The 24,246-nt window shown below is 53.4% G+C and overlaps 8 protein-coding genes across 8 annotated transcripts; 6 read left to right on the top strand and 2 right to left on the bottom strand.

The window, feature by feature from the left end:
- Positions 1-2,723: 2,723 nt before the first annotated feature.
- On the top strand, positions 2,724-5,179 carry MRS44_002548 (uncharacterized protein; the record flags this gene model as incomplete). Its single annotated transcript, XM_065622871.1, has 3 exons — positions 2,724-2,927; positions 2,979-3,411; positions 3,462-5,179. 3 exons carry the CDS (start codon positions 2,724-2,726, stop codon positions 5,177-5,179), a joined length of 2,355 nt encoding a protein of 784 aa, XP_065478943.1.
- Positions 5,180-5,936: 757 nt separating this feature from the next.
- On the top strand, positions 5,937-9,623 carry MRS44_002549 (uncharacterized protein; the record flags this gene model as incomplete). The annotated part of the gene is made up of 4 exons (XM_065622872.1): positions 5,937-6,108; positions 6,160-6,210; positions 6,263-7,776; positions 7,914-9,623. The coding sequence occupies 4 exons, from the start codon at positions 5,937-5,939 to the stop codon at positions 9,621-9,623; spliced, it is 3,447 nt and encodes a 1,148-aa protein (XP_065478944.1).
- A 1,085-nt stretch (positions 9,624-10,708) lies between these two features.
- MRS44_002550 (uncharacterized protein) lies at positions 10,709-14,122 on the top strand (the record flags this gene model as incomplete). The annotated part of the gene is made up of 8 exons (XM_046268093.2): positions 10,709-10,750; positions 10,815-10,909; positions 10,961-10,982; positions 11,043-11,279; positions 11,326-12,325; positions 12,377-12,617; positions 12,780-12,978; positions 13,040-14,122. The coding sequence occupies 8 exons, from the start codon at positions 10,709-10,711 to the stop codon at positions 14,120-14,122; spliced, it is 2,919 nt and encodes a 972-aa protein (XP_046136659.2).
- Positions 14,123-14,451: 329 nt separating this feature from the next.
- Positions 14,452-15,349, bottom strand: MRS44_002551 (uncharacterized protein; the record flags this gene model as incomplete). The annotated part of the gene is made up of 2 exons (XM_046268092.2): positions 14,452-14,986; positions 15,186-15,349. The coding sequence occupies 2 exons, from the start codon at positions 15,347-15,349 to the stop codon at positions 14,452-14,454; spliced, it is 699 nt and encodes a 232-aa protein (XP_046136661.1).
- A 336-nt stretch (positions 15,350-15,685) lies between these two features.
- Positions 15,686-18,422, top strand: MRS44_002552 (uncharacterized protein; the record flags this gene model as incomplete). Its single annotated transcript, XM_046268096.2, has 3 exons — positions 15,686-16,339; positions 16,385-16,747; positions 16,803-18,422. 3 exons carry the CDS (start codon positions 15,686-15,688, stop codon positions 18,420-18,422), a joined length of 2,637 nt encoding a protein of 878 aa, XP_046136662.1.
- Positions 18,423-19,423: 1,001 nt separating this feature from the next.
- Positions 19,424-21,904, top strand: MRS44_002553 (uncharacterized protein; the record flags this gene model as incomplete). The annotated part of the gene is made up of 5 exons (XM_065622873.1): positions 19,424-19,653; positions 19,744-20,381; positions 20,431-20,999; positions 21,052-21,228; positions 21,272-21,904. The coding sequence occupies 5 exons, from the start codon at positions 19,424-19,426 to the stop codon at positions 21,902-21,904; spliced, it is 2,247 nt and encodes a 748-aa protein (XP_065478945.1).
- A 340-nt stretch (positions 21,905-22,244) lies between these two features.
- On the bottom strand, positions 22,245-22,637 carry MRS44_002554 (uncharacterized protein; the record flags this gene model as incomplete). Its single annotated transcript, XM_046275170.2, has 2 exons — positions 22,245-22,438; positions 22,553-22,637. 2 exons carry the CDS (start codon positions 22,635-22,637, stop codon positions 22,245-22,247), a joined length of 279 nt encoding a protein of 92 aa, XP_046136665.1.
- A 466-nt stretch (positions 22,638-23,103) lies between these two features.
- MRS44_002555 (uncharacterized protein) lies at positions 23,104-24,112 on the top strand (the record flags this gene model as incomplete). Its single annotated transcript, XM_065622874.1, has 5 exons — positions 23,104-23,186; positions 23,237-23,324; positions 23,381-23,405; positions 23,452-23,714; positions 23,768-24,112. The coding sequence occupies 5 exons, from the start codon at positions 23,104-23,106 to the stop codon at positions 24,110-24,112; spliced, it is 804 nt and encodes a 267-aa protein (XP_065478946.1).
- Positions 24,113-24,246: the final 134 nt, after the last annotated feature.

Below are 24,246 nucleotides of genomic sequence, written 5' to 3' on the forward strand. Positions count from 1 at the left end.
CTCCCCATTTTATAGTTTATCATGGTAGTTGTGTTGCGAACTTGCCGATCGCTTGAGCAATGCTGAGACAGATAGGTGCAGTAAGAGGACTTAGATGGCACTATTGTCATCCGCCGTGCGAGTCATCACAACATCAAGGATCAGAAACCATTCCCTCGGATCCCGATGGTAACTTTCTTTTATTTGTTCCATCCCCAATATTGTCTCATCCAGCAAATACTCTGATGCGAACTTCCAAGTCGTATTTTCCGAGTAGTATTTCTCGTCTACCTGGGTAGCGAGAATGTCAGAAGCATCCATGCGGAACCTCTCGTTCTGACATAAGCCAACCGCAATACTACAAGATCAAAGCTTCGATAACAACAGACCACAAGCAGATGTCTTGAAGAGGCACAAGCTTCCAAATATTGTTTCGCCAGTCTCTCTCTAAATTGCAACCCCAGAGAAACAAAAACTTCGTGATGGTGAGGCAGTCGACGGAGGTCAGAGAATTGAAGACCCTTTAGTCCTTAGCCGATTCATTGCTGCCTAGGATTGCCGAGTATTGATATCGAGCTGTGTGAGGCTCAGCGAGATGAGGAATGTTACCGAGACATACACACACCGTGGGCCCCCAAGCCACCTCCTAACATCTAAACCAGACGCTCGAGAGCACTCAATAACAACAACCGAAAGCAGACCCCAGAGCGTGTCTAACTAGGTGGATTCAACAGATACAATGAACGATGTGTTTATAAACCCTATAGTGTAGCGAATAAGTTGAGACATGGGTATCAAGATAGATCCATCCAATGTAAAAATACCAAAGGTTCAACGTCCTTGACCTTCTACCGCTGAGTGATGCTCTCATCATCCACCAAAACCAGCAAAGAGGGCTATACGGTGATGAACAACTGCACATGAATCTAGATATAGAAGTCTTCCTGGTCAATCATGTGACTATCAACGGCATCACCGGCATCAACCGAAATATGGCTCGGCAGTGGCTGTTACATGAGATCCACAAACTCGTTGCCGAATCCCCACGCTACCTGAAGAGAGGAGCAAAGTTTCCCAGGCAGTAGCGGAAGCTCGGGAAGGGGAAAAGATGACGAAAGCTAAGTTTAGTATCAAGGGTTTGTGTATCAAGGGTTTCCGAGCTGTCGTCGAATTAGAGCTTCATCCACATACCAAGGAGGGGCGGTGTGTGGAAACGAAAGTAAACAAAACTCGGATTGTATCTCGGAGAGTAAATACAATCTACAGCCGACAGCTCTTGAGGATGATGTAAGATAAATTTCACAAGAATACATAGAACACGTGCGAGAACGTGTGGCACATATCTGTTTCGTATACATAGGCGGGCGATTATCTTCAACACCCAGCAACACTCTTTGTCCATTAGCGTTAAGCCAACTCGGGCGAGAACAAGACGTCAGGTCTCAGCTACCTAGGCGCATCGCCAAGAGATGGAAACCCAGACAACGAGTTCAGGCGGGCAGTACCCGTCCAACGTGGCAGGCGAAGAGCGATATGGAATGCAGGCGGCAGGCCTCTGGGCAGCAACATCCTTGCCCACCATGCGAGATTGCCTGGCATGCAACAAGAGGGGCACTCGCAGCTGAGACACCCTGACTAGGTAGCGATGACGAGCCTGAAACAAGTCGTCACGATATGAGAGGGATGCAAGGATCCGTGGATGCCTCTTGCGAGCGGCACTGGAATGTTAGCTCCTCACGGGGCAGGGCAGGGCATCTTCAGCAAGCGCCGTGTCATGGGGGACGGCGCTTGGATGAGCGGTCGAGCTATTATGGCTGCCGCGGACGAGAAGCGTCTGGGGTTTCAAGATGACCAGCTGAGCTTTGTTAGATGCCATAGGATAAGTGATTGTGATGAGGGCTCCATTTCACTTTTAGCGCAGTAGAGAGATCCCTGCTTCCCGTGCCCGTTAGTTAGGTACTGAATAGGACCTCGGTGTTGAGCGCCACGCACGCGCTTGGGAGCTTCCCGCCCGTCGTCAAAGCTCGAGTCTTTGTGCGATGAAGCAAACTGCTTGGTACTCCCGGTGATGCACATAAAGTGAGTGCTGTACTCCGTACTGTGCATTTAGATGTTCTCCTCAAGTTTATACAGGGAAGAGCTCCAGTCCTGATCCCCATTACAGGGGTCCTCAGCTGCACAAATCCACTACAGCACAAGTTGGACAAGGCTTCTGATTGGTCACTCCTGTCTCACAGCTTCCATGTTGGGCTACCAATGGATCCCTGCTGACAGTAGGTCGTCCGATGGACTTGTTACCGTGGAAACCGTCAAAACATTCAACATGGTCTCTTATCCCTCCCAGAGCTTCCTGGCCTACTACTCTGGCCTACGAACCCACTCTTGCTCTCCATCTCCATCTCTAGCATCACAGCTACCACATTGAGGGAAGCAAAGCTTCTCATATCCCATCTCATCTCGAGCAAGAGCAAAGAGAGATCCATCTACAAACAATCCACCACCTGAAAACGGTGTTGCAACACAATTCATCGATATACAAGTCGACCGAGGCTATTCACTCGACCGAGCACGACCAAACGCTTTCCCAAGCTCGGCATTCATTGCTTGCTTGCGTGAAGTAAAGTAAGTCGCAGAGGGAACTGAAAAGGGGTCATCTAACAACGCCCAGCTTCGAACCACCAGGTTCCCAACGGACACGTTCCGACAAACGAGATCTTTGATCCGAATCCATTCCTTTCGACAATATGCGGTCCGATCACTCGGCGTGTCACGCCCAGATAAGGCAGCACCGTCGTCAGAACTCAACGCCCAGCGGCTTCGAAGGCGCCAACGTCCCAAACAGACTCCCGCGAAACGTTCGACAAGCAGCCCAAGGCCACCGACGGGGCCTCAGCCTCGACATCCGAGGACATCACAACATGGCATCGCCGGCAACACGGCAAGCCTACGTGAGTACAAATACTAACAATGCAGGACTAGTGAACTATACTCAAGAACAGTTCCGAGCCCGCGCCGGCTCCCATCAGAACCCCTACACAAACCTGACAGCAGCAGCAAATGCAAGTGAAAGTTACCTCACCTCGCAGCAGGCCCAGTCGTTTGAACCGTTTGACCCCAGCTCCATGTCCTTCCAGTCCTACAACCCAGAACTCGATGCGCTACTGGGCAGGGGCCAAGCGGCCTATGCCGACAACATGTCAGCAGGTAAGGGTTTTGATGTCTTTGACAATAGCAGTGCCTTTTCCACTCCCACATTTGCCAACTTTGCCGAAAGCCCCTCGGCCCCGGGCTGGGTCTCGGAGGGAGACACCTCGAGCACGCGGAGGAACTCGAGGCGCATGAGCAATGACCTCATGGACCGCGCCGACAGGTTCGACCTGAACGTAGACGGCCTCCCGCGGCCCATGACTCCCCCGAACCAGAACCTACAGAGTCAGTCTCTCGGCTGGGCAATGCCACTGCGCAACGAGGCTGACATGGAGGAAGGCTACCTCCCCCCAACGCCGATCGAAACCCCCAGGACCCGACCGTCAAGGACGAGCCCCGCCCCAACCGCTTCGCCAACGGCTATGATGAATCGATGGAGGAGACGGTCAAGCCCGTGAGGAATCGAGGAGGAAACCCCAGAGTCCAGAACATCTTCCAGGACATAAGACAACAGTCTGAGCAGACTCCGTCTCGTTCGGCACAGCCGAACCCCATGTCCGGGGCTGATTCCTTCTCGATTCCTCTCAACTCGCGCGACTTGATGAGCATGAGCAACTTCAATGACGAGTTCTTGAAGATTGAGGCTTCGTTCGATAGGGATGCGCCCAACGGCCTCCCCGTGGACCAGCAGTTCCCCCAGCGAACCACCCCCAACACTCCCCAGACGACACACTTTATGTCATTTGACAACACGTCTCTTGACAACAAGCCTGACTTGCGACCATACCCCCTGAACGCTCACACTCTCTCCGCGATCCCCATGCAATCGCCATCCCGCCGCCAATCCCCTCATCATCGCCGAACAGACTCCGTGGCAAGCCAAGCAAGCGCTGCCAGCATCGCCAGTATCAACATTGAGGATACCAAGACGGAGACGGGAGTCAGCCAAGAAGAAATCAGTCAGCACATCAGCGGTCCCGACGCCAAGAATGGTCGATGGTACTGTCTGTTTGAAGGATGCGGCAAGGACTTTGGTCGCAAGGAGAACATCAAGTCTCACGTCCAGACTCATCTCAACGATCGCCAATACCAGTGCCCGACCTGCAAGAAGTGCTTCGTTCGTCAGCACGATCTCAAGCGGCACGCCAAGATTCACACGGGCATCAAGCCCTACCCTTGCGAGTGCGGCAACACATTTGCCCGCCACGACGCCCTGACTCGACATCGCCAACGAGGCATGTGCATTGGTGCCTTTGATGGCATCGTGCGAAAGAGCGCCAAGCGAGGCAGGCCCCCCAAGAACCGCCGCCCCGATATGGACGCTCGTATTGAGAAGTCGACCCGAACTCGCAAGAAGAACATGTCCATCAGCTCAACATCGTCGTTCTCGGCGTACTCTGACAGCTCTGTTGTCAACTCGCCCGAGAACGACCTGGACATGCTTGACGACGCCATGATGGACATTGGAATGGGCTCGCAAACCCAGACCCTTGCTCACATGTCGTCTGCTTCCATGTCCTCAGCCCCCATGTCCTCCCTCCCCACCGCGACGATGAACGTGAACGACTATGCCTCTTCTCCCTCGGCCGTCAGCGCACACTCTTACGTCTCCCCCGAAGCCCTGATGGAAAACACCCCCCCGAACAACTACGTCTCCCCTGGAGAAGTCATGGAGAGCACCCCAGCGAACGGGGGATCTCCTGCCAAGAGCAACGCAAGCCGATCCAACACACCCCCTGCACTGTCGCAGTCCTCATCACCGCCACTGCAGTCGCAGGGCTTCTTTGATGTCGACAACGCTCTCAACACGGATGACCTGTCCACACTCTCCGGAACCAGCACCCTGATGACATCGGCTGCCATGGCCGACACCCTTCCCCTGGTCATGAGCGAGCAAGACCACGATGCGCTCCTTCAGTTCTCCAACGACGACAACGACTGCGTGTCGCTATACCGCGACCCGGAGATGCTGATGATGAGCAAGCTTGAGGAAGACCTTGACAACAACGACCTGTTTATGAACAATGGCGATGACTTCTTTGGCACTTCATAACCCGTCTTGTCATGCGTGTCTTTTCTTCTTCTCAAGCTAATTAGCCTTGTACTTTTCACATTTTATCTACACCATGTGTTGACGACGCTCATGTACTGGTCTGGTCATCATATCTGGGGTTCATCATGGGAGAACATAAAAACGGAGTTTTTGGACATGGCCTAAATGCCTCTTGTACACTAGGAGGAGTAATCTGAACGGAGGAGGAGGAGAGGGAAAGGGGAAGGAATATGGTATAGAAATGGGAGGACGGATGGAGTTTAATTGGATGTCATGGGAATCATTGGGTTTCAAAGGGAAAATATGGTCTCGACACGGCCGAGAATGGAGTTGATTGGTGAATGCTCTTGGGTAAATGGCATTTGAATGGAAACATTATTGACGACAATGATTTGATTTGAACAAGTGAAGACTTGGTTATAGTTCAAGAGACGCGTCATTCTGATATTCATCTTCTGTCGACTGGCATATGTGAATGTGAACACTTGGCGATAATTCTGAGCCATGGTTAATTGTTAACATGCAAACAACTCACTGCATGTCCTTCTTTCGTTAATACGGTACATTTGTTTGCCTGTTTGCTCTCATTTGCAATGCGTGTTGCCGCTCATCAAGCTTACTAGTAACCTATACTTCTCCACCACGAGGCAGCTTTGAAAGCCTCTCTCCACAACTACCACGCATAGAATCATCTTTCACACCCCATCTTCGGCTTCCTTTTCTGATTGGCATGGCAGGGCTCTAAGAAACGAACATCATGCTGACTCCTACCGTCGCCAACAAAATCGGCTTCTTTTACGCTGCTGGCAACACCCCGGCAACCAGCCTGACGAGATGTGTGCCCCAAGGCCAAGATGCCACCATCTTGTCCTTAGGCTGCGGTGACTTGCGTAACATCTTGTATACCGCATACACCGAGAAAGGGATGCGTGAGTATTACTCGAGACTCATGATATCCTAGTTGTACTGATTGAGCCTAGCATCGAGAAAGCTCGACTTTACCTGCTGTGATTATGATGACAAGATCGTCGGTGAGTTAACTACCCTGTATCATGACACATGGCAGCCGCTGACAACACACAGCTCGCAATGTCTTTCTTCTTTCCTTTCTCCTTGATGGAGATTGTGAATTGAGCAGTGACAAGCTATGGGATGTTTATTATCATCTCCTCGTGGATAGTGAGACGGCTGCTGCTGTGCTCCAGCAAGCCACCAAGTTGGTCTCCATGTCCAAGAACCTCGAGGACTGGAACAAGAACATCTACGGCAGAGCTATCAAGTTTTGCGATGCCGACACTCTCAGGGATGCCCGACGCGTATGGATCGTCATCAAAGATGCTGCAGAGAAGTGCCAGGCCGGCACCTACTGGAAGGCGTTTGAGGAGAACGTCCAGCCCTCCCAGGACTGCCGTGATGGGATGCTCGGTAATGAGGGCATAAACATCACCGCCATGCGTTCTGCGGCACCCCTCTCTCTGCAGGCTGGACCCAAGCTGTGGGAGATGTCTCAGCAGTATTGGAAGGACGGCACTGTGACGCCCAAAGGAGCGGATGAGAATACTCCGAACCCGCTGCTTGCCTCGCTCCTTTCAGGGGACCAGCTCTTGCATTACGGGACTGACCCGATTCTGGGCTTCCACCTAGCTGCGGGCTATGCTCCTCTCACCGAGTCATCGCCGCTGAAGCCTCAGAACCCTGTTGAGGGGTTCCCTGCTACGGCTGCCGCTCGAACTCAGTTCAATGAGTGGATCGCCGCGTTCAAGTCTGACTTTAGGAAAAACGTTGTTATTCGCTTTGCTATTTCGGATGCCTTGACTCTTTGCCACAGCTTGCAGACTGCAGCTGCAACTGGAAAGTCGGCTAACCTCTACCGACGAGTCTGGGATGCCCGTCCGTTGATTTTGGATGTCAAGGAATATGGCAAAGCAGGCTCTGGACCCAAGACTTTCGATATGATCGACACCTCAAACCTGAGTGACCACATTGGTGCCCTGAATCTTCTCATCGCGGCGGGCCCTCTGCTCAAGGATGAGCCGTGGGCCTCCCTGTTCACTGAGTTGTTGATCAAGCGACAAGGCACTCTTCAAAATGCCTTTGAGCAGCTCATCTGCGGACATGCACCTACCATCTCGCTTCTGCTTGGCTTCAGCCCGGTTCAGTACTGGACCAACGCCAAGGCCGAATCGCACGTCGACGAGCTATTCCTGGGTCTCATGAACAAAGGGGCTCAGAGGGATACCCAGGTCCGAAGTCGACTTGCCTGGAAGCGCGATACCCAGTTCTCTGGCCAGGTGCGTCATGGTAAGCTGCACATCGAAGCGAAGCAGCTTGTCAAGCTCCTGTCACCACTTTACGACTACATGTTTGAGGCCGAGAACGTCTCCAAGGCTCTGGAGAACGCCCAGAGTCGGATCAGTACTTACACGCACTTTATCCGTACAAGCTTTGCTGCCTTTATCAAGGTTGTAATGAACCGAGTTTCTACAGACTGGCCGACCATGTGTTCAACTTTGGTCGACACGATTGCTCAGGATCACCGATTCTACCTGGCCAGCAACGGCATGCAGGACCTGTGCCTTCAGCTTCATCTTCACGGAGTCAACACCGAGCCCTGGATGCTGCAGGAAAATAGGAAGCTGCCGGAGAACGGAACATTCAATCTTTGGAAGTCTCTTCCCCAGCGGTTGCCGTCACCGTGGTGGTTCCGAGAAGCCAAATTGCTCGGCTGTATAAGCACGACAACGAACAGCTCAGACTCGCGTCGCCGCCACTTGTCGGATCGGTTAGGTCGAGTCACGAAGCGACAGAGGCATGGCAGAACATCTTTGGAGACATCCAGATTGTGTTTGGAAACCTCAAGACGTCTAAGTTGCCCAACGAGGATGACTTCCAGGTCACTGTCGAACCAGACAAGGATGGCTGGGCAGGCGACTCCCCTTTGATCGCATCCTTCTACGTACCCACGTCGACGCTGCAGAATGAGCCCAACACAGCCTTGGCTGGCGTCTGTGTCCCACCGACCGGTCAGAACTCCGTGATCTTTGGATCAATTCTCGGCATGAACATGACCGTCTTTGAGACGCAGCTGGATGACAGATCTCAAGTCTTTGTGACGAAGTACCTGCCTGGACAAACCGGTTACCCCTTGATTTGCGGTGCTCTCAAGCCTCTCGACAAGGAAACGAACCCGGGCCAGAATGACAAGACGACGAAGCTCATGGTTGATGTTGCACCTTCCGAGTCGAAGATTACCACTATTGTTGGTCACTTGGACATCACATCGACTAAGGGTAAGACGCTCCTGAAGGAAAAGGTTCCTATTGAGCTGCGCCAGGAGAGCCCTTTTGTCATCGACATCGTCTTCGGGAAGGACAAGCTGGTGTGCCCTGTGAAGTTCCCAGTACCTGTAACCAAGACGGGTATCAGGTCACGCGTAGCTCGAACTACGGGCTACATCGAAGTGATTGCACCATTGGCTGAGCCTGCAGTATCTGAAGAGCTCTTTAATCTTGTCTACCCCGTGGAAATCTCTTCCTCTGGTGTCCCGGCTACGCTTAACACACCGCATTTCAACCTCGACAATCTCCCAATCATTGATCTGCGGAACAAGGAGAAGACGCGTTGGATGACCACGCTCACCTCTCTGCAATTCTCGACGCGAGAGAAGCATCTGCGCGAGGTTAGAGACGACAGCGGAATCTCGGACAACCCAGTTGTCAACCTGAAGGAGTCAATCTTCACCATGTTCATGCTCGCCTCGGGTCTTCAGGGAGGTCAGACAGGCTTGTTTGCCATCACCCACCCCGATCGAGGAGGCATTCACATGCTGGTCTTTGTGTCTGCCATTAGGCTTGATGGAGACGCTGCCTCGGTCGTTCTCGATGCTGCCATCATCCCCTTCACCATGGACCTGGTTGAGTCCGGTAGGATGGAAGCCTTCCTCTTGATTCTTCGAACGCTGGAGTGTGCCTCAATCACTGTGAACGATGCCGAATTGGCCCTTTGGAAGAAAGTTCTCCCGTCGTTCGTGGAGCGATGCCGAACATGGCCTCACGGCCGCAAGTGCGAGTACAAGAGAAAGGGGGCCACCATCCCGCTGAGTCTGAAGGATGGCGAGCAGGTCATCTGCTCATGCGGTAACGGTCGCCTCCCCAAGGACTTTATGTCACTCCCCGAGTGGGACAGCGCGGCTCCCAATGCCGTCCGTGTTGCAATCAGCCCGACGTATGCGGTTCCTTTCGTCGAAGAGGTCATCGACGCTTCCGAAATGCCTAGCATGGAACAAGTAACTTCGCCAAAGGAGCGATGCAGAAACTGCGGAAAGCCCGAAAGTGATAGCGTGACGCTGAAGAAGTGTATGCGCTGCCAGAAGGTCAAGTATTGTTCAGGAGAGTGCCAAAAGAAGGACTGGAGGAAGCACCGTGGAGAGTGTGACGAGTCTTAGGAGCTGTGTGATTGTGAAATGGTGTTGAGGTGAAGGGGTGTTCATGATGAGATGCGAGATGTGATGTGAAAAGCATGGAGTATGGGAGCGATATTGTGTCGAGATGATAGGAGCGATTGGAGTGAAGTGTGAATAGGTAGTTGGTGCATTGAACACGAGTTGTGGGTTTGATGCTTTATCCTCCCTTACCGTACCTAGGCTCCCCGTTTCTACGTCCTTTACCGGGCTTTGAGTTTAACATCCGCCATGTCGGCTGCAGCCTGGAAAGCTTGGTTTCTCTGCGTATATAAGCTCCACGCTTCTTAAATTTGGTCCTTTTTTTTTCTCCTCTTTCACTCTGATCTGATCTGAGCGGGCAGCTTGTTCACACCATTTGTACACCAACATCGTCGCGCCAATGATGAACCCATAGAATGAAGCTATTTAGCAGGGTGGCACCAATGTCACCAAAGCTGCCTACTCTTATGATGGGTACTGAGGTCCAGAATTCTTTTATGCCGTGTTTGCGTATTCATCCATATTATGATTTCTGCGTCGTGAATATCAGGTAAGTATAGGTAGTTCAAGTTGCATAGCTCGCCCTGAAGTCGCGCAAGAGCTGTGGTAGCTCACATGGCAAATGCAAACTCCCTTCCGTAGGTAGTTGGTGTATTTGACACGAGTTGCACACTTAATGTCAACGATAAGGGATGAAGGTGATTATGAAAGACGGAGATTAAAAGCCATTAATGTGAAATATGATAAATGCACATTTAGATGAAGAGCAGCATTGGACTCCCATGTTAACAACTGCAACGCTCTTGTAAGTTCTTACACACTGTCGGTGAGTCCAGAGTAAGTCAAATCCTCCTTCATGATTGGCCCCTCACCGAGCCCGTACCCCTCGGTGCCCTCACCTTACACCGCCTTCACCCTCTGGAGGGGCAGAAAAAATGTCCAGCCTAGCACGCACAGGCAATAGCACAGCTGCTCGCTCCAGCTTGTGGGATTACGAAATCGCAAACCTCCCACTATCTCAACATCTCCCCCCGACCTCGTACTTCTCGACATAGTATCCGCGTGCATCGAGCGCCCCGATCTCAACTATGTCGGCTGCCCAGCTTCTCAACCCCAAGGCCGAGTCCCGAGTGCGTTCCTGTTATACCCCCCGCAGACAAGTGGCCTCGCCGCCTGCTAACCCCGTTGTCGCAGAGGAGGGGCGAAGCTCTCAAGGTCAACATCAGTGCCGGTGAAGGTCTTCAAGATGTCCTCAAGTCTAACCTGGGCCCCCGGGGCACCATCAAGATGTGAGCGCCACTCATGTCACTTTTTCTGCGCTCTGGCTGACTTCTTTGCAGGCTTGTCGACGGTGCGGGACAGGTACCGTTGCCTATCCAAGTGCCCCTCAAAAACGACCCCTTTACTCACCGATAACCACAGATCAAGCTGACCAAGGATGGCAACGTTCTTCTCCGAGAGATGCAAATACAAAATCCCACCGCCGTCATGATTGCCCGAGCAGCGACTGCGCAGGACGACATTTGCGGTGACGGAACCACCTCTGTCGTTATGTTGGTGGGCGAGCTCCTGAAGCAGGCAGACCGATACATCTCTGAGGGACTGCACCCTCGTATTATCACCGATGGTTTCGAGGTTGCCAAGATCGAGGCCTTGAAGGTGAGTCTGGCGATCGCACCCTCAAGACCGTAGCTCAACGTCGTAGTTCCTCGATTCCTTCAAGCTCCCCAAGGAGGTTGACCGAGAACTCCTCATCAACGTCGCGCGAACATCGCTCGCCACCAAGCTCAACGCCACCCTGGCTGCTAAGCTCACTCCCGATATCGTCGACGCCGTCCTCGCCATCTACCAGGAGCCCGCGAAGCCCGATCTGCACATGGTTGAGATTATGAAGATGCAGCACCGAACAGCCTCCGACACCCGGCTGATCCGTGGATTGGCCCTCGACCACGGTGCCCGACACCCCGATATGCCGAAGCGACTCGAGAACTGCTACATCCTGACCCTCAACGTCAGCCTGGAGTACGAGAAGTCCGAGATTAACTCTGGATTCTTCTACTCGAGCGCCGAGCAGCGCGACAAGCTCGTCGAGAGCGAGCGCCGATTCGTCGATGCCAAGCTGAAGAAGATTGTCGAGCTCAAGCAGGAGCTGTGCGGTACCGACGGCTCAAAGAACTTTGTCGTTATCAACCAGAAGGGCATTGACCCCCTGTCTCTCGACGTCCTCGCCAAGAACAACATTCTTGCTCTTCGACGAGCCAAGCGAAGGAACATGGAGCGTCTTCAGCTTGTGTGCGGTGGTGTTGCTCAGAACAGCGTTGACGACCTGTCTGAGGATGTTCTGGGCTGGGCCGGTCTCGTCTACGAGCAGACCCTTGGAGAGGAGAAGTACACCTTTGTCGAGGAGGTCAAGGATCCCAAGTCGGTGACCCTCATGATCAAGGGACCCAACCAGCACACCATCGCCCAGGTGACAGACGCCGTGAGAGATGGTCTGCGAAGTGTTTACAACATGATCGTTGACAAGTCGGTCGTTCCCGGAGCTGGTGCCTTCCAGGTCGCCTGCGCTGCCCACCTGAAGAGCGATGCCTTTGGCAAGACAGTCAAGGGCAAGGCCAAGTGGGGAGTCGAGGCTTTCGCCGATGCTCTCCTTATTATCCCCAAGACCCTGGCTGCCAACGCCGGTCTTGACATTCAGGATGCTCGTAAGTGCTTGTCTTTTATTGAGGCGTGAACGGTGGCTAATGGTATTATAGTTGCGGATATGCAGGACGAGCACGCTGACGGCGCCGTCGTTGGCCTGGACCTTGAGACCGGAGAGCCCATGGACCCCGAACTGGCCGGTGTCTTTGACTCCTACCGAGTCCTCCGAAACTGCATCGCCTCTAGCTCGAGTATCGCATCCAACCTTCTTCTGTGCGACGAGTTGTTGAAGGCTCGACAGATGGGTAGAGCAGGCGGACCGGGGCCTGGCATGGATGGACCTAGCGATCACATGTAGGAGATACCACGTTAAAAAGAGGCTAGACAAAAGGCTCTGGGGCGTAATTGACATGATTACGACTTGCGTCCTTAATATTTCAACTGCTGTGATCCAATATCTCTCTTACAGAGTGCGTGTATGTCTGTTATCAGGGGTTGTATGTACACCACGCTAAGCCCCGCATTCAACGTCAACTCCAAGAAAAAAAATCTTGACCCCGCCATCACAGCCCAGCAACAACCCAATATCACAACCATGGCTTCATACGATTCCGATTCCTCGGACGGCGGCGAGTTTGAGGAGACGAACGTCCTCCTGGGGTATGCCTCCAAGGATGCCGAGGAAGACACTATCAGCAAACTCGGTGGCCATCCTGTACGTACTTGGGCGCCGTGTAATAGATGTGTATACCTTTGCCAGACTAACTGGTAGCTAGGAATGGCTAGACCCCGAGAGCGCTCCCAGCGCAGCCTATGCACGATGCAAGGTCTGCAAGGACCTCATGGCCCTGATCCTTCAGCTTAACGGCGAACTACCTGAGCGATTCCCCGAGCACGAGCGACGTCTTTATGTCTTTGCCTGCCGTCGAGAGACCTGTCGGCGCAAGGAGGGCAGCATTCGGGCCTTGCGTGGTGTGAGAGTATGGAAGGAGGAGACGCCCAAGCAAGAGCCCAAGGAGGAGAAGAAGGAAGAGACAAAGGAACCGGAGAACAAGGGTCCCGGCCTGGGAGAGACGCTGTTTGGAGCCAAGGGTCTTGGAAGTGCTTCTGGCGCAAACCCCTTCTCCAGCGGCGGCGCGAATCCCTTCAGCTCCTCAAGCAACCCCTTTAGTTCCGGGGCACCAGCGAACCCTTTCTCCTCCTCTTCACAGCCCGCAAAGCCTGCATCACCAGAACCAGCCACCGCCACACTCACAAAGACCTTTGCCGAGTCCCTCAACATCAAGGACGCACCGGCAACACCTCCTCCCGCCGCTGAACCCTGGCCCGCGCTGGACGCCCGGGCAAAGCCTTATCCCACCCTCTACCTCGCCGACGCGGACTACGAGACGCTCGACCCCACGCCTAGCAAGGTACCGACCAACGCTCGACTCGAGGACGCTGATGCTGCGGAGCCCTCTGTGCTGGATCGCGAGGCCTTCGAGTCCTCCATGGACGCCACCTTCCAGAAGTTTGCGGACCGTCTGGCGCAGAACCCGGATCAGGTTATTCGATATGAGTTTGCGGGAACGCCGCTGCTGTACTCCAAGAAGGACGCTGTTGGCGAGGCTCTGACCAAGGGTGCTATTCCTCGGTGCAGCAACTGTACCGCCAGGAGAGTGTTTGAGGTCCAACTGACACCAAATGCTATCGCTGAGCTGGAGGCAGATGATCTGAGCCTGGAGGGTATGGAGTGGGGGACTATTATCGTGGGCGTGTGCGAGAAGGACTGCTCGCCGCGTGGCACACCGGTGGGAGAGCCTGGATATGTAGAAGAGTGGGCTGGCGTACAGTGGGAGGAGTTGTCCAAGGGCAAGTAAATGTTTGGATATGCCAGTGAATAAGTCAAGGGATCAAAAGCACAATAGACGGCGGTAGCCACTTTCGTTTCGTATGTGAACCCGAGCAAGGTAATTCCAACAGATCGCAAAGTTCTATGGATGCTCTAGATCCTTGGATGCTTAGCAATAACATGTTCATGTCCGATTAAACGCCTAGATTTTGTAACCCCCTCCATGCTGCCATGCTAGCCTAGCCAAGCCATTCCTGCCTGCCCTTCCTGCCATCCCGTATCATGAAGTCGTCTGTCATGTCAGGTCCATCGACGAGGAGGTGTGCAGGAACCCTTTCACACGCTGCAACCGAAACCCTAAACGGTGTCTTCCCATGACCGCCGGAGCACCCTGGAGAACTGCTCCACGGACACGTCCTCGCGGATCTCAGCCTTCTTGGCCTCATTGTCAGGGTTCGAGGGCACCTTGACGGTACCGTCGTCCTCAACAGACCAGCCAGCAACCTCGGTGACGAACTTCTTAGTCGCCTCCTCGTTGTCGAGACCCAGCCACGACTCGAGGTGGCTGAGCTTGAGCTCGCGGAAGGCTTGTGAGACGAGGTGGGCGATGCGGTGGCGGATGAGGTCCTCAAAGTCGGGGATGTCGGCGATCAGGTCGGCAACCATGTCGTCGTCGAGATCGGCCCAGAAGCGGGCGTACTGAGCACCCTCAAGCTCGCCGTTGAGGGAGCGGAGCTTGGTGATGGCCTCGCCGAGATCGCCAGTGACGATGGATGAGGGGTTGATGAGGTGGAGGGCGAGGGAGAACTGCGACGAGGGGAACTGGGTCATGGTCTTGACCAGGATGTTGGTGATGACCTCATCCTTGATGCGGTCGGGGTTGAGCTGGTAGCTGAGAGGGAAGTTAGCCTCAATTCGGCAGGGGTGATAGTGATAGCTGGGGATGAGGCGTTGGATATCTCAGATACACTATAGGTGACTTCATCTGTGGCCAAGTTGATTCAACCCGCCACAAGTCAGGTAATAGGAAACGTTGACAAAGCAGTCATCATATAACCCAGGGCAAGCACATATCAAGGTCGGGCACTCACAGCTTCAGCAGCGTCCGGTTGGCATTGCAGTCAGTGAACTTTTGCTCGCATTGGTCCTGCAGGTACGTCTCGAGAGCGCCGACAGCCTCGGGGTTGTATCGCTCGAGGCCGTTGATGATGTCGGCGATCTCGTTGGGTCGCTCAGGCGGGTCTTCTCCGTTCATGATGGGCGAGTGAGGGGGGGTGGTCGTTTAAGAGGGGGATGTCGGGGGAGGTTCTCGCGATGGTGGGGCAGAGGAAAGATTTCGATGGTTTGTGTGAGGGACTCGTTTGTGGGTGCCAAAAGGGTTTAGCGTCGAGTCGCGGGGCTGGTTCCTGAGATTCGAGGAGCGGGAGTGGACGTCACGTGGCTTCGCGTGTGCCGTCGTCATAGAGGTGCGCGTGCCTGGCGTTGAAGCTGATGGACGTGAATGGATGCATCTTGGACGATCTTTGGTTGTTTCTTCTGCTGGCCAAGATATTTACTATTTAATCTTTAATACTGAGCGCTGATAATCACCATGCCGAGCCCGACCAAGAAGCGCAAGCTGAACAATGGCACTCAGTCAGCTGTGCCTACACGAGGGCTGGAATACTTCTTTTCCAAGCAAAGACAGAGTGGTTCTGCGGCCAGTAAAACTCCAGAGGCTCAGGATAAAAATGAGACAACGAGAGATGCCCCAGAGAATCTTACGGATGAGGAACTGGCTAGAAAACTTCAGGCCGAATGGGATCAAGAAGTTGCGAATGAACGACAGGCTAATCAGACGGGAACTCGTTCAACACCAAGCGAACAGAATGGGTCAGGGTCCAGAGACGAAAGTCCTGCTGCTTCAGAGTTGAAGCCACCAAAAGCACTTCCGACAATGCCCAAGCCCAGTGCATCCGGAGACCCGAAGAAACCTACACTCGGTCTGCAGTCTGCTGGCATGGCTGAGGATACAGTTTCAACATCGATACCCCTAGACGAGTCCCCTCTCACTTTTGAGCCATCCAAGTATATCCCCCAACTTGAAGAACATTGGGCATCAGAAGGCGGCAACGCCTCCTACGCTCTGCTTACTCGCTGCTTCGTCTTGATCAGCGGAACAACAAGCCGCATAAAGATCGTGGACACGCTAGTCAACTGTCTAAGAGTGTTGATAGAAGGGGATCCGACAAGCCTATTGCCAGCGGTAAGCTCAAATAGTCCTCTCTAAGAATGTCGCTCACTCCTATAGGTCTGGCTGGCGACTAATTCAATATCGCCCCCATACATTTCCCTAGAGCTGGGCCTGGGCGGATCCGCCATATCGAAAGCGTTGCGAAACGTTTGCGGACTTGACAGCAAGTCGCTCAAAGCCATCTACGACAAACACGGCGACGCTGGAGACGTGGCTTTCGAAGCAAAGAGGAAACAGAGTTTCACTCTAAGGAAGCCAAAGCCTTTAACAATCAAGGCTGTGTATCAGTCTCTGATCAAGATCGCCAACAGTCAAGGGCAAGGTAGTGGAGAAGCAAAGCAAAGACTGGTGGATCGGCTACTCCAGGACGCCCGTGGCGGAGAGGAGAGTCGATTCATTGTGCGAACTCTATGTCAGCATGTAAGAGCACGAAACCGGAGCTACGAGCATTTCGCGGTTGCTAATGAGACTCTAGTTGCGTATTGGGGCAGTCAAAACAACAATGCTCATCGCCCTCTCAAGAGCCTTTCTGCTCTCGCGCCCACCGGAAGCAGATTTCCCCCTCAGATCAGCAACTGAGTTATCCAAGCTCAAAAAGGAAGAATTGGCCGAGATTTGGGGCCGAGGTGAAGAGCTCGTCAAGGCTTGCTTCGCCAGGCGTCCTAACTACGATGACCTGGTGCCAGTTCTCCTCGAGATTGGCATATCAGAAGAGTTGTTGATTCGCTGTGACATTGCTCTACACATCCCACTCAGACCTATGCTGGGAAGCATCACACGGGACCTGGCTGAGATGCTTACAAAACTACAGGGAAGAGACTTTGCCTGTGAGTATAAGTATGATGGGCAGAGAGCTCAGATCCACTGCGACGAACACGGAAAAGTCACAATCTTCTCTCGGCATCTCGAACTGATGACAGACAAGTACCCCGACTTGGTTGAGTTGATGCCAAAGATCCGTGGTGAGGGTGTCGACAGCTTTATTATGGAAGGCGAAGTGGTGGCTGTCGATCAAGCAACTGGGGAGCTCAAGAATTTCCAGACTCTCACCAACCGGGCGAGGAAGGATGTTGCCATCGGGAGCATCACTATTGAAGTGTGTCTGTTTTCGTTTGATCTCATGTATCTGAATGGTCAGCCATTGCTGGACCGTCCATTTCGAGAACGACGGGAGCTTCTGCGGTCACTCTTCAAAGAGGTTCCTCACCACTTTACTTGGGTAAAGAGCCTTGATGCTACGTCAGCAGACTCAGAAACTGTCCTCGATTTCTTCAAATCTGCAACGGAGAATAAGTGTGAGGGAATAATGGTCAAGATTTTGGATAACCTGCCTGCACTGCCATACGTTGGAGATGCTGAGGAGCAAGATCCCGAAAAAGCCGAGAAGCCGGCATCAAAAGCTAAAGCGAAGGGGAAGGCCAAATCAAAGAACGCTTCTGGTGAGAACGGAGGGGAAACAAAGACCAAGTCTCGCCGAAAGCCACTATTGGCGACGTATGAACCAGACAAACGACTTGATTCGTGGCTCAAGGTCAAAAAGGACTACAGTTCCAGTTTTGATACTTTGGACCTCATCCCCGTTGCTGCTTGGCATGGACAGGGCCGCAAATCGAAGTGGTGGTCGCCTATTCTCATGGCTTGTCGCAATGAGGAGACGGGAGCCTTGGAAGCCGTATGCAAGTGCATGTCTGGTTTCACGGATGCCTTTTACAAGGCCAACAGAGAGTTTTACGATGATGGAGAGGAGAGCGAGGAGCCAAAGAACACAAGATCACAACAACCGAGCTTTGTGGAGTACTCGGGCCCAAGACCAGATGTTTGGTTTGAGCCTCAGGAGGTATGGGAGATGGCGTTTGCAGATATCACGCTCAGTCCGACTTATACGGCAGCGATTGGTTTAGTCAGTGAGGAGAGAGGGCTGAGTCTCCGGTTTCCGAGGTTCATGAAGAAGAGAGAGGACAAGAGCCTGGAGGAGGCGAGCACAAACGATTTCTTGGCTGGATTGTTTCGGAAGCAAGAGGCAAAGGCGTCGTCAACGAAAGAGAATAAGAACGGGGCTGAGGAAATGGAAGAGGCAGACGAGGTTGAAGAGTGAGCGACAAAGAAGTCTTGAATTGACCATGATTGCTGCCCCAACCATACAATTTTATATACCTCGATGAGTATCATGTGTAAGGCTATTTGCCAGCATTGAGCTTTTGAGCAATCAGACTAAAGATGGCGACTGATCCCATGAAGAGGACAGCATTGTAGAACTGTTCATGTGAGTGTCTTGCCATCGGAATTTCCAGCTCAACTCACCGCCTTTCGAGAGATGTCTCTCTCCTCATCATCAGTTCGAGCCTCGATGAAGAGGCGACGGAGGTTTGGTAAACTGGCCTATTGAGATGTGAGAGGTGCAAGTTGGAGTGTGAACAGAGCTTGCTCACCATTTTAGGGGGTATGTTGCTTTAGGGCATCTGCATCTTCTTGGTCAGAACTGAAGAGAACTAGAGACTCTTACCAAGAGCTAACCAAGGTCGTTTACTTTTCTATCAACACATGGAGAGCCCAGCCAAGGGTCTCTTGTGATGATGTAGATACTGGAGTTTCGAGTTGGCGATGTCGGGAGGTGACTAAGCCGTGTGCGGCTAAAAATAATTGTTAGCGATAGAAGCCACGCTGCACGGGAACGGAAATCAGGCGGCAATTTAGAGTTAGGGGGAACCTGAGTTGGCAGTGCCACTATGTCCACTGAGCGGCAGGGCCCCAGGCTGCGACTTCAGTGGGTGGCAGCCCGTCCACATCCTCGTGGCCTTGGCGTCCATCTTCAGTGACAGTTGCGTCTGCCTCAACCATACCCTCCTTGGTCATCGAACTCCTTTCTTACGTCGCCTTTTCTCGACGACGACGCCTCCCACTTCATACGCATCCTCCGATACGCAGCATCGTCGGCGGATGCGGCCTTTTACGCTTCAGAACAGCTAAAAGGAAACACTCGCCTTATCGAATTCGATCCCCGTTGTCACCGCCGCCTTCTGGACGTCAGAACTCCCGTCCTCCTTCAGCTATCTCTTCCGCCACGTGCCCCTCGACGATCTTTGAACTCCCTCGACGATGGCGGTGAATCGCATCCGCGGCGCCTTTGCCGTGCCTCGCAAGGGCGAGACCTTTGAGCTGCGCGCCGGCCTGGTCTCGCAGTATGCCTACGAGCGCAAGGAGTCGATCCAAAAGACCATCATGGCCATGACGCTTGGCAAGGATGTTTCGGCTCTCTTCCCCGACGTGCTCAAGAACATTGCAACCGGCGATCTCGACCAGAAGAAGCTTGTATATCTCTATTTGATGTAGGTGGATGAACCTTGACAGCTGCTGGGCCTTGCTTGAGCTTCGTTGGGATTGTGTTCGTGGGGTCAGGAGCTAACAGGAGGGCTTAGGAACTACGCCAAGTCGCATCCCGACCTATGCATTCTCGCCGTTAATACCTTTGTCCAAGACTCTGAAGACCCGAATCCACTGATACGAGCATTGGCGATCCGAACGATGGGATGCATCAGAGTAGACAAGATGGTGGATTACATGGAGGAACCCCTGAGGAAGACGCTACGGGACGAATCACCATACGTGCGCAAGACGGCCGCCATCTGCGTCGCCAAGCTCTTCGATCTCAACCCGCAGATGTGCATCGAAAACGGCTTTTTGGAGATGCTCCAGGAGTTGATTGGTGACCCCAACCCCATGGTCGTCGCAAACTCGGTGACGGCCCTGTCTGAGATCACCGAGACGGCACCTGAGACGAGGGCATTGATCGTTACACCTGTGACCCTCAAGAAGCTGCTCATGGCTCTTAACGAATGTACCGAATGGGGACGAGTTACCATCCTAACTACCCTGGCCAACTACGGCGCGACGGACCAGAAGGAGTCGGAGCACATCTGTGAGCGTGTGGCACCTCAGTTCCAGCACGTCAACCCTAGTGTGGTTCTTGCTGCGGTCAAGGTTGTTTTCATCCACATGCAGGCGCTTAACCCTGAGCTCGTGAGGTCATACCTCAAGAAGATGGCCCCTCCACTGGGTATGTCTACCGCAATGCCCCATTGGAATTTTGACTGACATATGTATAGTCACCCTGGTTGCTTCCGCGCCCGAGGTTCAGTATGTCGCTCTGCGAAATATTGATCTCCTCCTCCAAGCCAAGCCCGATATCCTGAGCAAGGAGATGCGTGTCTTCTTCTGCAAGTACACTGACCCACCATATGTCAAGCTCCAGAAGCTGGAGATTATGGTGAGGATAGCAAACGAGAGCAACTACGAGCAGCTGCTTGCCGAATTGAAGGAGTATGCCCTGGAAGTTGACATGGACTTTGTCCGAAGAGCCGTCAAGGCTATCGGTCAGGTGGCCATCAAGATCGAGAGCGCCAGCGAGAAGTGCGTGGCCGCTCTCGAGGACCTCATCTCAACCAAGGTCAACTATGTGGTTCAGGAGGTCGTTGTCGTCATCAAGGATATCCTGCGCAAGTACCCTGGCTACGAGGGTGTGATCCCCACGCTGTGCCAGTACATTGATGAGCTGGATGAGCCCAACGCCCGTGGTTCGCTGATCTGGATCGTTGGTGAATATGCTGAGAAGATCAACAATGCCGACGAGATCTTGGAGAGCTTCGTCGAGTCGTTCATGGAGGAGTTCACACAGGTGAGTAACGTGGACTAGAAAGCCTAGAGACAGACGCTGACTGAGCACGCAGACACAACTCCAAATATTGACAGCTGTGGTCAAGCTCTTCCTGAAGAAGCCTGGCAGCAACCAAGCTCTTGTGCAAAAGGTGCTCCAGGAGGCTACAGCGGAGAACGATAACCCCGATATCCGCGACAGAGCGTATGTGTACTGGCGTCTGCTGTCTTCGGACCCAGAGATTGCCAAGGTAAGGGACTTTAGGAGTGAAGAGTTTGTGCAATTGCTAATAGCTGTTAGAACATTGTTTTGTCTCAGAAGCCCACCATCACGACTACCATGACCACCCTCCCCCTGCTCTGCTCGAGCAGCTCCTTACAGAGCTATCGACTCTCGCCTCAGTATACCACAAGCCTCCCGAGTCGTTTGTTGGCAAGGGCCGTTTCGGCGCCGACGAGATCCAGCGGGCTGCCATCCAGGAGCAACGGCAAAACGCCGCCGACAACCCCATCGCGGCATCCGTTGCTGCCGCTGCGGCCAATGGCTCTGGCAGCGGCGCATCTCAGAACAACATTGAGAACCTGCTGGATATCGATTTTGACGGCGCGGCGCCTGCGTCTCAGGAACAGAACAGCGCATCTGCAACCCCTGACCGCGTGGCAAGCCCAGCATCTGGTGGCCCCTCTGGTGCTATGGCAGACATGATGAGCATGTTTGATGCACCGGCGCCTTCAAGCAGCGGCGCTGCACCTGCTGCTGGACCGAGCAGCGGCATGAACGATCTGATGAATGGATTCGAGGGCTTGAACTTTGGAGGTGCCGCCACCAGCGAGCCTCTTCCGGCGGCGATGCAGCTGCAGCAGGCCCACGGCGGGGCACCACAGCAGCCCAAGAAGGACAGTGATGATTTGCTAGGCCTCCTGTAGAAGCGTGGTATGTCGGAGACGTCTGTCTGTTAGTTCATAAAGGAGTTGGAGAAGCCCTTGGGTGGGAAAAGAACATTGACACATGGTGCTGGCGCAAAAGAGATGAGATGACCACCCAAATCGTCTTGTTATCGCGTTGAACGCTTGCCAAATAAAGAGCCTCTAATTATCAAGTCGATGAATTTGTTCCTCCTCGTAGTGTGTACGGCGGCATGCCTTAAGACGGCCCCTGTACGGATATCTCGTTACCCCAACCTCGTGTGATTCTTGCTCATTCGTGTCGCGTGCCCTTTTTTTCTCTTTTTTCTTTCTCATAAAGCCCAAGCCCATTGTTGGTATATCACTGCATCTCGACGTCGTTGGCCTCGTTGGTCTTGGCGTACTCGTCCGGGGTCTGGCACTTTGCGGTCCAGGCGTGAATGTTGGCGATCTCGTCCTTTAGGGCGGCGTTGACGAGGCGATGGCGCTTGAGGGAGTTGAGGCCCTGGAACTGGGAGGAGACGATGAGGGAGTTGAAGGCTTGTCCGCAGCCGCCTTGTCTTTCGGGTTAGCGATTAATCCTTCCGGGATCGGGGGCATGTCGATGTGACGGAGGCTGGCGCGTGGAGGGGTAAACCATGGAGGGGTTGCTTGGGCAGGTTTACTAACCAGACATGTCTGTGACTTCAACGTGGACGGCACCGAGGCGCTCCTTGATAGCCTCGCGCATAGTCTCGTCTGTGATTTGCGACATGTTTGTGTATGTGTTTGAGAGTTGAAGGGGTAAAAAAGGAGCGTGTGGGAAGGAGGAGTCAGAGGCTGTTGGCGATGAAAGATTGATTGATTAGATATCATCGTGGGGTAAGGTAGAGTTTCTCGGCACCTGGAGCGGGTGCACCGACCACTTGATCGGACAGTGTGTGTTGGTAACCAATTGACACGGTATGAGCTCATTGGACCCTTTGCTTTTTGGTGCAAGCTGCATGAGGCAGGCGCTGATACACTGACCAGTAACACCTTCTCTCAGCTGTTCACGGGCTTGTTCTACTATGAGAGGCTCTGTTCTGAGATTGAATCGTCAACTGCTTCTTCTCCGTTCAACATCTTCAGCATCTGCTAGATCCATATTCTCAACCCGGTTTACGCCTCTGAGCAGATCCTGCTCCTCTTGTCGTGGTCCAACTTCATCTCACCAACATCCCAACTCACCTTCGCCCAAAATGCCTGACTCTGGAGCTTGGGGTGCTTGGCAGGTTGAGCCATCCACCTTCACTAAGCTTGTTGTGGACTCCATGCAGAAGCTGTATGATCCCTCTCTTCACCGTCAAAGTTCGACATACTGACAGATATCAGGTACCCCGAAGAGCTGGCTGACGGAGCTTGGGACAATGTTGGCCTGCTTGTTGGCAACTCGGAGACTGACGCCAAGAAAGGAGTCCTCGTGTCTTGGTGACAAACGACTTGACCTTTCAAGTTGCCGTTGATGCCATTGCCCAGAGCGTGAGCGTCATTGTCAGCTACCGTACGTCTACCTCTTCATGTTTCTGAACCTTGTTAACACTGCGCAGACCCCTTCATTTTTGGCGGCCTCAAGTCCATCACCAACAACGACCCTCAGCAGGCCACCCTCCTCCATCTGGCCAAGGCTGGCATCGCCGTCTACTGCCCCCACACGGCAGTCGATGCCGCTCCCGAGGGCCTCAACACATGGCTCGCTAACATCGTCGCTGGGCCACACAGCTCGGAGCGATCCGTCGCCATCCCCTGCAAGACTGCGCCCCAGACCCATGAAGGCGCGGGTTACGGTGCCATCGGCCGCTTTGAGAAGGAGGTGGCCCTTCCGAGATCCTCATCCGCCTTGCCGATAAGCTCGGCGGCCTCCAGCACTTGATGGTGGCCTCGCCTGTGGGTGCCGAAGTCAAGACCACCAAGGTCAAGAGTTTCGGCGTGTGCGCCGGTAGCGGCTACGACGTTCTCAAGAAGGCCGACGTTGACCTCCTAGTGACGGGTGAGACGAGCCATCACTCTGCGCTGCGGGCCATTCAGCAGGGCCGCACCCTCGTCCAGGTGTTCCACAGCAATTCCGAGCGCGGATACCTTCAGGAGGTACTTGGGCCTTTGCTGGAGGAGCAGTTGAGGAAATCGGTGCCCGAAGCCGAAGTGGTGACGAGCGAGTATGACAAGGATCCGTTTACCATTCTGGACGTGCAAGATCTTGAATCAAAGTGATACGAGGGGCGGTTATCAAGATAGCATGCGTTGTGTCATATTAGAGGCGAGGCGGTTGGAGTTGACATCTCATGGTTGGGCGTTAGGTGATGAGAAAATTACTATTAAAAGCATTGGGTATATTCGATCCGTCA

Source organism: Fusarium solani (assembly GCF_023522795.1).
Source record: "Fusarium solani strain SB1 chromosome Unknown bctg00000001, whole genome shotgun sequence".
NCBI lineage: Eukaryota > Fungi > Ascomycota > Sordariomycetes > Hypocreales > Nectriaceae > Fusarium > Fusarium solani.